The sequence below is a fragment of the Sipha flava genome, unplaced genomic scaffold (genome assembly GCF_003268045.1).
Source record: "Sipha flava isolate LNK unplaced genomic scaffold, YSA_version1 65_pilon_pilon, whole genome shotgun sequence".
Lineage (NCBI taxonomy): Eukaryota > Metazoa > Arthropoda > Insecta > Hemiptera > Aphididae > Sipha > Sipha flava.
Genome location: NW_020273605.1, coordinates 438,673 through 455,506, shown reverse-complemented (window position 1 = coordinate 455,506; position 16,834 = coordinate 438,673). Strand labels below are relative to the sequence as shown.

The 16,834-nt window shown below is 26.1% G+C and overlaps 1 protein-coding gene across 1 annotated transcript; it reads right to left on the bottom strand.

The window, feature by feature from the left end:
• Positions 1 to 9,704: 9,704 nt before the first annotated feature.
• On the bottom strand, positions 9,705 to 15,735 carry LOC112691607. The gene is made up of 6 exons (XM_025565919.1): positions 15,531 to 15,735; positions 15,379 to 15,452; positions 12,684 to 12,748; positions 10,782 to 11,087; positions 10,063 to 10,162; positions 9,705 to 9,770 (listed from the first exon to the last, which is right to left on the bottom strand). The coding sequence occupies exons 1-6, from the start codon at positions 15,733 to 15,735 to the stop codon at positions 9,705 to 9,707; spliced, it is 816 nt and encodes a 271-aa protein (XP_025421704.1).
• Between the last annotated feature and the right edge of the window lie 1,099 nt (positions 15,736 to 16,834).

Below are 16,834 nucleotides of genomic sequence, written 5' to 3'. Positions count from 1 at the left end.
ATCTTGTATAGAGATGGAAAACATGCTGCTCCAAATTTTCTCACGCAAATGACATAGTATTCTCCAAATTGTCCAATAAAAATAAGAAAACTATAATAAATCATTTGAAAAAAATAAAATTACTCCGTATTCAGAAGACGAAGCCCTCGCGTTTTTAATAAATACTTGAATGACTAAAGATTCAAATAATACAATGCGTTTGGAAGCGAGACAAAGGGGAGCTAATATTTACTCATCATACGATAAAATTCGTTCGGCTTAGATAAGATATTGTCCTGATGAAATTAAAGTAAGTGAAGTCGATGCATCTATATCACTTCAGCATCTTTTAGACCATACGATTAATAGATTAACCTCATATGTAAGTGTGGCTATGATGGAAGCTCAGGCTATAACGAATACCATAAATGTTTTTCTAATGATAATGAAACCGAACACAACAGAAAATCAGATGCAAGTGGTTTCTTATTTTCTTTAGTTTCTTTATGATTAACTGCAAATAAAAAGAAAAATAATGAACAAATAATTTTGTGGGGAAATCCAAAACCATCGCCTACTCGCTACTGTAGACCAATAAAATTTATATATACAAAAGAGACTCCAGAAACAACTAGAACAGAAGTACAAAAAATCGAACAAGATATTGAAAACATACAAACCACAGAAATAGTACATGATCATGAAAAATCACTAATCATTAATTACACACTTATTATAACTATGATTGATGGAAAAGTTATTAATGTTTTAACGAACACATCAAGACAAAAATGTTTTATTTGTCAATGTAATCCTAAAGCAATGAATGACCTTTAAAACTTGTGCAACTTTGATATAAATATAAAAAACATAAAATACGATTTATCTACATACATACGTGGATTAAGTTTCTAAAACGCATTTTACATATAGCATATAAGTTATCAACTCCAACTATGAGTAGGACAACAAAAATTGCTGAGAGAAAAAAAGAAATTCAAAATCGACTATGGAATGAGATGAGATTGAAAGTCGATAGAGTTGTTCAGGGTATGGGAATATCAAATACCGGAAATTTTGCCCGTAGATTTTTTAAAGACTCTGAAATGGTATCAGAAATAACTGAAGTAAACGCTAATTTAATAAATAGATTTTCGACAATACTAACGGTGATTTCCAGTGGTCTTGACATTAATTTTGAAAAATTTGATAACTACGCCAAAGAAACAGCAGAACTTTATGTGCATTTATATAAATGGTATCGGATGCCCCCTAGTATGCACAAAGTATTAATACACGGTTCTATTGTTATAAAATACGTGTTTCTCCCAATTGGATAACTATCGGAAGCTCAAAAATAGCTAAATAAAAATTATCTAAGGTATCGAGAATATCATTTCAAAAAATCCTTTCGTATTAATACTAATTCAGACTTAATACACTTTCTTCTTATATATTCGGATCCACTTATATTATAGCTAAGTCCACCAAAAAACCATTTAAAAGAAAAATTTTCTCCAGACACATTATATTTATTGAATTTGGAAAATCAAGAAACACAATCATCAGAAAACGATACAACTTCGAATTTTGATTCAAATTAACACTTATTATCTATATTAAATTACATATAAATGTATACCTATGTTAAAATTTATGAGAACAAGAATTGTACATATATTTAATAATGAAATAATATAAACTAAAATATAATAAATCATTCAAATTCAAATGTTATTTTATAAGTTATAATATAGTGAGAAAAATAAAATTTCGATGAATAAAATGTGAAAATCATTTTAAAAAAAAAAAAAAAAAAAATCCTTCATTCCGTATTGATAAGGACTATTTTTAATCAAATTAAAAAAAATTAGATTTTTTGCCGCTTAAAATTGAATTCTAGCCCACTGTGCGCCCCTGACTGTAATACATTATACACATTATAAATGTTCAATGGCAGTATTGGCAAGAAATAAAATATTTTATATTATTAAATTCAAACAGAAGCCGGTTTCGGAAGTATTGTTAGTTAAAGTTTATTAAAATAAATATTTTAAATTGTTCAAGTTATACGCACGCAAAAATACAAAAATCATTCAACAATCAATATTTCAATAAAAACGTAAATTGTTCAATTTTATTCGTACATCATACAGAAATAGAATTTTGTCAAACATGTTTTACTTCATAGATTTAATGAATAAGATTGATTAGATAGTTTTAAATATTGTTTTATTTCTTGTGCGTTATTTATAGTTTTATATTTAATATCAATATAATACTATACAAAGTTAATTTAAGGTGTAGCATGTACAAAAATTATTTTCTTTGTATCTTGCCAACGTTTTTGTCGTTACAGATGCACTAAAGTGTCGCCAATTCGCAAACGTATGAAATAACAAATAAAAATAGTTCATTTGAAGCGAGGATAAAGGTTCTAAAGATAACGAATAACACGTGAATAGTTTATTCTACGTACAATTTTAAGCAATTATCGAATATCCATTGCACGTGGTTGTCCTTTTATCAGACATTCGAATATTCGATCACTGGTCTTTGTCAATTACTCGAAGGACACCTACTAACAATATTTCAAAATACATCTTGGTCTAACCAGTTTAATTAGTCTAAAAACGCGCATTCGTTTAATGTTATTATTTATTATGTTCAGGCAATTATTATTATTATTTATTTATTTATTTTTTTTTTTTTTTTTAGCATATCTACTCATGATGTAATAACATATATCCAATACGTAATACATTTTACAAAAACATATGTTTTAACTTAATTTATTTTTTTTGTCTTGAAAAAAATTAGCATAGTATGTTAGTAAGATCAATTATTTGTAATTTTTTTCTTTGTTTCTTGAAAATATTACAGATGGTGTGTATACAGATAGTAAGACTTGCTACGAACATTGCAGGTTAGGAGTCATTTACACGGATGTATTTTAGTTGCGATATTAATTCGAATGATGTAAGTTTCTGTGATAAAACTTTCAGATAATGAATCTACACTTAAAGCCTCGTGTTTTATCTTATTGCACCAAAAATGTACTTGAGTGAAATTATTTTTTATTTTCTTCGAAAACTATGTATTAATAAAAAAAACTAAAGAACAATAATAAAATTGAAAAAAAATGTTTTAAATAAATTAAAAATGTTAAAAAAAAAATTTTTCGAACCGTTAGTATTTTATTTCGTTGATCACTAACTTAGAATGTTTATACCTAACAAATTGTGTGCTATAAGCATATTATAAATATTATAACCAAATTATTGTACGTATAGTTTGTTTAAAAAAATAAGCATAATATAGTTTCCCCAACATTTTTTAATCTATATTTATAAACATTATACACAAAAAATGATTTCACATTTATTTTATCCAAAATAAAAATATTACACTATTTTTGATTAAAATTTTTATTTAATTATCTTTTATTTTTTATTTGTAACACAAATTTGTTAATTTTTATATTTATTACCCATTGCTATTATCTGTATCTTTTTTTTATTCTATTAACTGCTCGTTTTAGAATATCTATGTAAAAATACATGTGTGTTTAACACTTTACATCAATTTAAATAATAAAAAATGTAATGAAAATTAAAAATTAGTAAATGGTTGATAATCAATACTCCAGGCTATGCATTAATTTATTTATTTCTATAAACAAAGTATAAATAAATAAACAAATTTATTTATATATTAAAATAATCAATTTTAATATTTTAATCTTGAAAATTATATAGGTACGTTTATATAATGCATATTACATAATATAATTCTAAATAAGTTTTTAATTGAGTACTACCTATTTTTATCAATAAATTGATAAATTAAATAAATAAATGTATTAAAACAATGAATAATTTTTTTTTTATTAAATTACATTTTTTTTCTTTTTTCAAGAAATAAAACACTTAGTTTTGATTATTACTAATACTTATAATAATCAACTTGTATATCTATTTCGTCCAACTTAGGACCATTTAAATATAACTCGACGTTATTTGTTCGCCATTCTAGCACCTAATCAAAAAGAAAATATGTCAATATTATCTGACTGTTTGCAGTCAGCTTATAATGCATAAAATAGGTTGTATTTAACTCGACATGTAAAATACCTACTCTGATAATATCACAAACTACAAAAATATTTTATTGCGACAATCGGTTTTATACTTGACTAGGATCCGAAGTTTTAAGACATTGAATTAATAATACGTCGTGAATTTCCGAGAAATCGCACGTACGAATTTATAAAACACGAGAACGATCATAATATGATTGGACATGATGATGCACGGAGCACATAATACGTGGTGCGCTCGTGTGGGCTAGTTCTTCATCAAATACTTGACAACAACGTTATTTACGGCGACGAGAAAACGCAGACAAGTTAGCGATCAGAAACTACAGAAACCGGTGACAGCTTCATAGTTACGATGGCCGAAGACGTATTCGTTCCGTATTTATAAAACAAGTCATAAGTGTACACTTTTGGGTTTAAAAAAGCGTGAAAAATATATGTGCCATGTTTGCCACGTCATAATAACAATTCGCGTACGGAATAAAACGTTTGAAAAATATTCAACTTTCGATTTATTTGTTTTGCCCGAAACTTGATGATGGGAAATGTTCACAATTATTCTTCTGCGACAAGCGACGCATATTAATGATCGGAAGCAATTATATTCCATTACATGTAATCGAATTCGTCTACGGAGAACAGAGTGTTATATTAGTTTCAACAAGCATTTATCCCATGTTCAATGACCATTGTATAAACAACCCAAAGTTCTACTGTTTATTGTTTTCGATTTAAATAAAGTAATCGAATACTTGATATTGCATGCGATAAATATTCAAAAATCTCAAACGGACTTAAATCAACGAAACGTGTTGGCAAAATACTACTTGTTACATGCACGGTAATCTTAAATTTAACTATTTATTTTGTTAACAACTACTCAACTATGCTTTGGTGGTGAGAAGTGGTCTGTGCGCATAACTATGCAGATCGACCGAATCAAAATAACCCTTAAATCTTAAAAATTATATTAATCCGGTTAGATGTAGCTAAAGCACGCGCACACGAGAAATACACTCGAATTGCAAACAGTTATAGAGCTATTTGATCGATTTTTCTTAAAACGTCCTTGTGATAAACTATTAGTGTATGAACTTTTTGTTCGATCAAGAAAATGCGTGTTTTGTTGAAAGCGAATTGCTTCATTAGTATTTTGGTTCGTTTAAACAATATAATTACAATGTTGTTTTATAATATTGCCTTATAATATACATTTTCTACATTTTCTTCTCATATGTATCAGGAAACTTAAAAATGATATAATATGTAACAGTTTTTTTCATCCAAAGTGCATTTGAAGACAATTCGATAAAACGACCACATCATGAGTGCGTCACTTATTTTAATAGGATTCGTTTTTTTTTATCGTTTATCTTATTTATTGTTTATTTTATTTATCGTTTTATTATATTATTAATTTTTATTCGTTGAAACAATAAAACAATTTAATATAATTTAATATAATTTAATATGAAAAATATCTATTTAATATGTCATACATTAATTTATTTTAATATTTCTTAATTATAAACATAATTAATAAAAAGCGATTTTATAATAGTTGAACAATTGTTTAGGTATAATTTCAGTTATTTTTATGAAACGCATTCTAAATACTGTTATAAAGTATTTTTTTTTCAAATCTGGTTTGCTTCATTTCCACTTGTGTATTTTAGTAATTATATATCATTGATATTAATAAGTATAACACATATGGTCATAATCATCGAGACAGTCGTAGATAAATCCAGTAACGGCCATGTAATATGTTATACCGAAAAAACGGATTTACAATAAAAGATCTGTTTTTAATCTGAAAATAAATAATAACAGAAAACATGTTTTTTTTTTCACACATCACTATTTCACATTATTTTCCTCATCAATAATTTATTTAAATAGCTGATTATTATAAATCCGTTTATTGTCTTTATATTTATTTTACAGTAATACCACCGAATGTGTATGTTTTTTATGTCTATTGTCCACAAATATTTAAAATTTTATACAGTTTTATTATTTGCAAGATAAAAAAAATAATAATTATAAATGAAACCGTTCGTAAAAGTATTAGATATATACTTATTATGAATATTTGAAACTTGTTAATAATACTAATCAATACATGTACAGAACACAAATTTTATATTTAATGTTTATAATTAATTAATTTATTTTAACCATGAATCCTGGTCGAACCTAATCGATGCTGAAACTGTACAGAGTTGTAGTAATCATACTATACACAATGTTCTTTATACGCCTGATACGCACAGACTACGTGTGATAACTAACCATGTGTTTTCTAAATTACGCATAACATACAAAAAATTTATGATTGTTTACAAACTACTAAATAAATTCATAAAATCGTTTTGAATAATCCTTAAGCATTACCAATACAAGTACACACGTGTTTCTTTGTTTCAAATTTTTCACAACAACATCGACTTATTGTCATTAATTATTTGTTGTGCTATCTATTTTATACAATTTAAAATTAATGAAAATCATTTCAAGTACATGAACTCTTATGTTAAAACTATACACGATCAAAATTAATGTATACTACGATGTTATTATTAATTATTAGGTAGTTATTAGTTATCGTATCACGATCGTCGATTCAACGTAGGGTTCACACTATGGCGTACCGAGTATATTAATTTGCAGTCATACACTAGTTTTTGAATTCCTAATTTTTTGTGACGTCATTGGCGGACACATTTTTCATTGGCGGTATATCGTATACTTTAAAACTCGAATTCGTTTCAAATAAATAATTGATTAATTAATTAACACTCAACTGTATTGTTCACACCTATACTCAACGAGCAGTTACCGAACCTCAGTGTAATACTTTGAATTAGAAATCACCGATCAATCTCATATTAATTTAACTCCGAAAATTTGATAATTACTTAATATTATTTTTGCACTCTTCGACACTCTCTTCTGAAACTTGGAAGGAAATCAAAATTGTAGAATTTTTCCAAACCAATATGTAACGTTAATGATTTTTGAAAAATTCTAATATTTTATGTAACTTATAAAACTTGATTTTATAATAATACAATTAATATATAGTTATATTAACAGTATAAATACAATTAAATATAATATAATATTTAACACATACAACTATCAGGCTATGAATGTATGTTTGAAACCTTAATTATAGTCCATAATTTAAAAAATCGTAGATTCGTGATACGTAAACAAAGGACAGGTACCTATCTCTTTTACCTACCAATAATGTTTTTAATTACTTTATTTAGTATATTATGATAATTGAAACATTTTTAAGAAATTAATCATACAACGGTACTCTGTGAGCCAACCGGAATTCGACGAGCGTGTAACGACAAACGGGCCTAAGAATACACTTAGAACTATTAAATATTAAGATAGTGAACCTTAAATTTTAGTCAAAAATACAAGTTCAGATTTTTAAAAGTAAAAAATATTATAATATAATATTTATTTTTTATATAATACAAAAATATGGAATTATTACTTTCTCAATTGCAACCAATTTAAAGAGCTTTAAACATTAGCATTTAAAGGGGTTTTATATAGGCAATTTTAATGACTTTTCAAGAAAAATATTAATTTATTCAATTATATAATATATTATGTTTACAATTATTGTGCACACATAATTGGTAATTATGAAAAATTTTATTTGTCATTTTTTTTAATTTTAATTATTATCAATAAAATTGTAAGATAAATAGAAATAGAAAAAACAGGGTATTTTAAAATTTAAGTTCTCAGTGATAAAATTATAATTAAAATTAAACTCGAATGAAATAGCCGAAATAAAATTAGTTATCAATCAAAATTAAACAGCAAATTCCATACGAGAATAAGTAAGTTATTATACCAATTAATATTAGGCATATAGTTTGCTTATCATTCTAATGTTTGTACAGAATAATCATATAGTTTAGATTTTAATAGACGTAGTAATCAATAAAAACCTCAAACGTTTGAAAACTTACTATAATTTTGGATTTTAATGATATCAAACATCAATAATCATTAAACTCAGTGAACGATTATAAGCTAAAAATATTTTTTGACAAATCATTCTTTAAATCAAAGATAAATAAGACCGTATACCAATATACAATATTATTCTAGTATAATCATTTATGATAATATTTTTTGTAGCACAGTAAACTCATAATTATTAATCAGCGTACAATAAGAAGTAATTGAACAGCAAAAACAATTTTTATGAAGCCTCATTATCACAGAAATTATGAAATGCCTATACTAAGCATAAAAATATTATATAAAATAAAAATAATAATTGCTTGATAGTATAAAAATGTAAAATTAATATAGTATCAAAAAAACTTGAACGCAAATTATTTTCTAAATTGTCTTTAAATTTATTTAATTCGGAATTCTGAGCAGAAGAGATTCTGGATCCTGTGGGAGGAGAAAAAATGTTGAGGGATTAGTAGATTCACTTTAAATAGTATAAGATTATCTTTTAACGTTTATAGTTTTTTAATTCAGATCCCCCTCCCCTCGGATATCTCCCATTTTCTCATATAAAGGAGCGTTTAATTTGTCTCTAAGATGGGAAAATATAAAAAGGTTTAAACTACTAATTTCACCGATTATGTTTCTAGATTAAAACGAGTATTTCATTATTTAAAAATCAATCAAACTTAATAAACATTTGTTTGTAATGAATACTGACTAATGTTATATTTATAACAATAATCACATTTATTATGGAATGGATTTTTATATAAAATGGTTTAAAATATCAGCAATATTTATTTTTGCTTTTAGGGATTAATACATAGTGAATCAATGAAATCACTCTACTTTTTAGTTAAAATTAATTAAAATAATTTTAAAAAATAATAATAATTTCTAAGAATCAAAAACCGTAAATTGTATTTAGTATTTTAGATTAATTACAGAACATGTTTGATATTTTTATTTAATTTACATATTGCATATGACATAGAAAAAAAAGTTGAATAACTTTAATTATTTTAGTTAAAAATAAATAAATAAATAAATACATTTTTGTTCATTATATCTATTTATCAACTATTTTATAACTGCAAGGTAAACTATTTTTTGTTAGTAAACCATTTATTGAGATTTAATTCGTTTTTCAATTATTCTATTTAAATGTTAAAAACAATGTTATGAATACTATATTCTTAAACAATGTGATTTTAATGGATGTGAAGATTTCAAATAAGTCATTAAAATTTAATATTTATCAAAATTAGGTAGACAATAAAAAAATATAAATTAATATAATTTCCAAACTTATCATTAATATATTTAGAAACAAACTTTTTTAGATTTAAAACTCTCCTAATTTAAGCTTTCACGAATAGTTTGAAGAAATTTTTTTACCATTTTGCATTTATTATATACATTTGATTTTTTCATTTCATTTCATATTCATCTTTTTTATCAGATGATAAAATTGAATGGTTTTCCTGTTTTCCTTTGACCGCAAAAGTATATTTTTTAAGTTTCATAATATATAAAATATGTCAGCAAAAATCTTATTATAAATGAAAAATACATTTAATGCAAAGTAAATAAGTATATTTAATAAATCAAAATGTTATTCATGATATTATCCAAGTGACGAGGTTATAGAAGTATTCAACTCAATAATTCTAAATTCATCTTTTGACAAATTCTGTAATAAACGAAAATAATGTATCATGAAAAAATGTGTCATTTTAATAAATAAAAAATATAGCTGATTTATAATATAAAAATATAGTATAGCTTAAAATCATAAGAAAGTTTTTACATTAAAGTATTTGTTAAAAAGTGTTAAATAGTTTTAATTATATCTATAATATATTATTATACATGAAAAATCAAAACTATAGTTATATATATATATATATATATATATATATATATATATTGTTACTAAATTTTAAATAGCTGTATTCTATCATATTATTTATACTCATAATTACCTTTTTTAAAATTAGAATCAATGCATCACAGATTTTCCTTGTTACTTCGGGTCTGGTTATATTAAACTGTTCATTATTAATAGATATTTCAACCATGTCCCTAAAAAAAAAAAAAAAAAATTATATTAAGTAATATAAATATTTAAGGTAACAAAAATATTTTAATAATTAATGATATTGACAGTAATTCTACAAAGTAATAGCTATATATGCATTAGCAATTGAAAATGTTTAACAATAGGGTCGGGAATATAGAATCATTCGAATAGTTAAATAATACAAAAAGGATCGAGGAATGAAAATATATAATAAGAAACAATATTTCCCAAGAAGAATAAAAATAGTATTTACTCACAGTATTCATTACACTATCAATTTTTTTTTCTCATTTTTTCAAGTTTTCTTTTTTATTTAAAATGTATAATGTCTAAAACAACATGAGGTATGAAGTACAGTAAAATTTTATTTTAAATTAGTTGAGAGGTACTAATCTTTAGATGGAGTGGATCAAGTTATCCAAGTACCATTCATTATAAATATCTTATGTGTTTTATTATTAATGTTAGTACCTACTTTAAATGGGTAAAATGCTTTACATTATAGGTGTTTAGATAACCAATTCTAAAAAACTGAATCTAATATTTTAAAGCTGATAATTAAATGTGATTTTGAATACTTATAAAACTTGAAAAACTTTAAACTATTGAAAACGTAATTACTTAAAAGGATGTATGTATCTATCACTATTTTTTCTGAATTCGAATTGACCATTCGGATGAACTTCATAAGTTTTTGTCATTACAGATGGAAGACTGTGAGGAGAATCTTTTCTATTTGATTGTTCCATGTCTTTCGGAGGTGAATTTGTTGATAAACTAAACGGGTTAATAACATTTTGATGAGAATTTAATGAATAGGACTGAGTTATTTCATTCTTTTTGACATAATTAGAAGGATTTATTCTCATAATGTCCTCTTGATTATCTTTTGATGTAATAGTTGATTTTCTAGATTTTTTATACAGCCTGTAAAAAAAAATATAACAAAATTTACATTTAATATTTATTATACTATATGACATTTTTATAACTGTTTTAACTGATAAGGTCACTCGTATATTATGGCGACAATTGATCGTTAAACATTGTGCGCAGCTGTTATTCGAGTAGGCACAATTTTTTTCACAAGTTATGCATCTATTTCTTTAATTCAAAATTGTATTTGGGTCAAATTATACCAATTTTCTATCAAAGTATACAGGACATTTTTCTAAAGTTCTTAGGCTATTCAATCTTCATTTTGATTACTCAATTAGTTATTTAATAAGTTACCTATACAACGGTGGCCCTTAACTCGGATGGCCTTTTAATCACATATTTTCCTCGCGATTAATGTACGTGATAATCCGTCTTCTAACATGGAATCGGCAAAAGTTCAAATTTTCTCACCATTAATAACTTAAAATTTACGTATACAGACACTGAACGATTGAAATCAACATTTTACTTTTCTGGATAAATTTACCGAAATGATGGATTTATCACTCCTACTTGTTCTAAACGATTTAATTCTCCAACCCATTTGAGTTGTCTAACAATGACAATAATAGAAAAAATAATATTCATTGCCCCATGATAGTCTTGATCTGAAATTATAATGGCCTAATCCATTAAAAACAACGAGCATACATATTTCCTGATAAATAAGCTCATGGATATTTTATTAATATGTAAAGTCCATTAATAATTAACTTCTCTGGTAGGTAATGTCCTCTCACATAATATATCACCCAAATCGAAACATATAATTTTAATATAAACGTTATTTTATTGAAGTCATCTAGAGCTGTATCACTTATGCTCCTTTCCAGAATTGGGCATGAGTCAATTAAAAAATATTCGATTGATTATTTGAGTAAAAAATTATTCTTTATTCATTTATTTTTCATTTGATTTTTCTAGATTATTTTTGTTCATCATTTTGGTTTTTACAATTATTTGTTGTTCATTATTCAACGAGTTATTTTAGATTATTTTATTCATTATTTGGTTATTCATTAATTGGTTATTCGATATTCATTTATTCAGTATTCATTATTCTTCATAGTCGCGTTTATCTCAAATGATTCGTAAATAATTTAAAATTCCAACTTTATTAAAAATTGAAACCGGAAATTTCTTTTTTATTGTTATATTATCTGCTATCAAAAATATCAAAACCAAAAATCATAAATAATATTTTTATCTATGTGGGGCTAATCTAACTGGATTAGCACTCGATATCGACATATTATTTACCCGCACATTGGGTTTTTAAAATGTTATTATTCACAATTTATTCAATTAATTTTAAGTTTAAATTATTCAGAATAATTTTTATTTTTTATTCACAACTAAAATTATTTAAAATAAAATATTATTCTTTGTTCAAAAAATAATTAGTTATTCATGCTTTTATTTTTTTATTCATCGTTCTGATTGGTTTTTGCCCAACTTTGCCCTTTTCTCTAACATAAAATAACCACGAATCTGTATGTATTAATTTTTTTTTTTAATTTTACAGATATTATATAATTAATAAATTATTACGTCATAAATAAAACAACTATATAAAATACTTACCATTCACCATGTAAATTACATCTTCTGTTTTTAGGAGTTCTATAATTATATTTAGATTTTCCAGACTATATAATATAAAAATTATTAAATGAGAGGAAAAAATAAATATCTATATGTATATATAATATAATTTTCAATTAATATATATATATGTTATGGTAATAGTATGAATACCGGTGAAACCTAAGATTTACCGGTAAAACTCAGGATATACATTATTGCTTGATCAAACCTCGAATGATTTTATCAGTTCGGACTTTTACCAGCGAGTTTTTGTAAATCTTAGAATAAACAATCAATGATTATAAAAATCGGAAATTATATATTTTTTCCAATTCTGTGATAGTTCTTACCTGTATTTATTCTTGTGCATTTGTGTTGATATCAATCATTTTAATTTATATACGTAATTTAATTTTTGACTGTGATAGGAATTATAATAAAAGTTTTAATTATTGTATCTTCAATGATTAAGATATGGAACAGATTTAATAGAAGGTTAATTTAATAAATTGATATCAGGATCAGTTGCAGGAAGTAATTTTATGAGCAGTATTCGTTTTACAACTGTCACGATTAATATTACAAATATACACAGTATTCAATATGTCACTTACAATACGATTCTATGAAATTTTAAATGGTGTTATGGAGTTTTTTTTTTATTAATTAAGAACTTCCAGTATAAACTATTATAGTTCGACAGTTAAAATATTGATAGATAACGTGATACAATAGTTGAATTGATAGTTAAAAAAAATGATTTAATAATAAATATGAATATAATTTCAGATAAGAAGTAAACAGAACGGAATATTAGTGTATTTAATAACAAAGTAATATTAAAAGTAAATGCCCTAATTAATTGATTATTAATATAGTGGAAAGAAAATAATTTATTATAGATGTTAAATCAATTTTGAAAGAGCTAAATTTAAATTTGAGTTTTGCGGATTAATGTTCGGTTTTGAACCAGAAGTAGCAGCAGCATATGACGGGATAGATTGAAAGGGATCAATGGGGAGGGACTCGGAGAATAAGTTTTTTTTTTGTGTGTGTGTGTGTGTGTGTGTGATATTTTTTTTGTAGTTGGAAAATTTGATTTTGTGGCGATTTAAAATAGTTTGGTAGAACTGGCACCCCTTGAAACTGGCCGTATGATTTTCGGAACAATGGACGCATTTAGCTAGACTGGAGTGATCCTTAGTGCAGCTATCTGACTCATGAGCCTCGCCGCATTTGACGCAACGTTATTGATGATGGCAATAGTTTTGCGTGTGATCATAGTCTTGACAATTGAAACATTGCGGTGGACCGTATGTCTTCGTATGTCTTTTTGTTCGATTTTTCAATCACTACTTTCGTGCTTAGTAATGAAGTGATGTAGTAGATATGTTTATTATTAACATTGAGTTCGATATCGACAAAAAATATTGGAAGAGAACAGTTATTTTTTTTTTTTTCATTGTGGACATTTCTCACTAGGTGTCCTTCTTCCGACAAAGCGGACGAAATATCGGCACTGAGAGTGGAATGATGGAGGTTTCTGATAATGATCCTGAGTGGACGCTGACAGTGAGGACGAAAATTATGGAAACTGGCATTAGTTTCCATCAAATAATTTGACAACAAGTTGAAATTAACGCGACCATTGGGTCGGACGATAAGGTACGAAGGAGTGGACTTACATGTATACCCCTTGGGGCCGACGGTCCTAATTAATACATCCTTGAATGCGGAAAAGTTATTGATGTTCCTAATGTAGATAGGTGGAGCCGCAGGCTCTGCCTGGTTAGAAATTATAGATGAAGATATAGTGAATTCGCAGGAAAGTGGAGCCGCATCAAATACAGTGTCATCGTTAGTGTCAATCGAGGCGAGAACAGCGAAATGGTTTGGTGAGGTGAAAGTTTTGGTCTTTTTCCCCTCGTGAAGAGGAGAATTTGGAGAAGTGCTGGATAATACTCTTTTTGATGACGTAGGCATACGAGGTGGTCTTTTACCGGAACGAATTATAATATGATATACGTTGAAAACGCAATTTACGTAATTAAAATACTGATATCGGAATGAGTCTAAGAGCGTGTGTTCATGATGATCGTTATCGCCAGATAACGTTCAATAATGTTGTGGAGTTAAAAAATGACAAAAAAAAATTTTATTTAACTGAGAAAAATATAATATATTTTTAAGTGAAGTTAAAGTAGCTAAATCCGTTAATGTAAAAAAAAACATTTCACTATCGAGGCGACTTAAACGGTTTGACATTGTTAATATTACTGGTGAAAAAAAACTGATTGATGACTTCGAAGTAATGTATTATTATGTTCGGTATAATTAGTTATATTATGCTCATATTGCAACAGGCCATGTAGGTAGAAACCGTATTATGTATGAAGTTAATATAATATAATAATAGCATATGCAAACATTTTAACATTGAGACAATAAATATTTATATAGGTAAGAATTATCACAGAAATGGAAAAAATATATAATTTCGGACTTTTACAATCATTGATTGTTAATTCTAAGATTTAACAAAACTCATTGGTAAAAGTCCGAACTTCTAAAATCATTCGGGGTTCGACCAAGCAATAATATATATCATAGGTTTCACCGATATTCGTATATATATATATTTATCAATTGAAAATTATTTTTTTAGAATAACTAGAATAAAATAAATACTCACTTTTATTATGTTTGGAATATCCATAGGTTCTTGTGGCTCTAAAATACCACTGTATACATCAATTCCTGATAAACCTTAAAAATATAAATTCCAAAAACTATTAGAGTATTTATTTCTTAAGTAAATTATACGAAAAAATAATAAAACAATACTTTGATCAGTTTGAATAATTTGATCGAATTGATCAACTTGATCGGTTTGATTGATTTGATCGAATTGATCAACTCGATCGGCTTGATTGATTTGATCAAATTGATCAACTTGATCGGTTTGATTGATTTGATCGAATTGATCAACTTGATCGGCTTGATTAGACTGGTTGACTTGATCGGCTTGATAGTTGAAATAACTATACATGCTTCTTGATTTTTCTGCACAACAATACTAATACGACTTCAAATAACGTACGTATGAATTGTTCTAGTTAAAGTACAAGATCGAATTAGTATTAAAATCAACAATGCCAGTTATCACTACAGTAACTTTCTAAATTATTTTATTAAAATTCCTATTTAGCCATTAAACATGTTATAACTATTTATAAATAGATAAATAATATAACAATATTTATTATTACTTATTATTTACTTATTTATTTATTATTTATAATATTTATTATTATATTTTAAATATATAATTGTAGGTATCTATATATTATGGATTTTGGATGTGTAATACATCCAATTGAGTCATGGAATCATGGCCTTCCTTTTTTTGGCATGGCTACACCCAGTAGCGTAGGGAACTCAAAAATTGTCAGGGGTCAATATATTTTGTCGAAACCCACCCACCCAAAAAAAACTGAGTGACAATCGTCTTTCGATTACCCATATCGCTACGCCACAGGCTACACCAGGGGCGTATTTATGGGGGGCCTAGGAGGCCCGGGCCCCCTCCGAAATGAAAAAACACCACTGTTAAAGATTTTTATTTTTAACATGGATATGTCTTAATGCTGGGAGTTTCCGAAAATTTGTCGCAGCACTGAGAATGTTGCTTATGCGATAATTTAAAATTTTATATTTACATAATATGTTTATTCTTTTAAGAAAATATGTGGTGAATTTTGAGTGACTCTATTAAATAATTTGTTTATTTCAATGTAGTTTTTATACTTTTAAAAAATAATAAATCATTAAAAAAATTGAATTTCTTATTTCTCTGATGGTGTAAAGACAGTTGAGAAATCTTATAGTGTTAAGGTAATTTTATTCGTAATAGTGTGCTTTCTCCTTCCTTTCCACCCAAAAATCAAATACATAATCGGCCACCTCCGAAATTAAAATCTATATACGTCACTGGGCTACACCCCTAAAATACTTGTAAGAAACGGCCGTTTCATACTATTTTGAACAGGTTTAGTTTTTAATTTCAAAACACTATTTTTAACGTTTCTCTATCAACTTTCAAAATTAAATAAAAGTTCATATGCCTTGCTAACATTAACAATTATCAG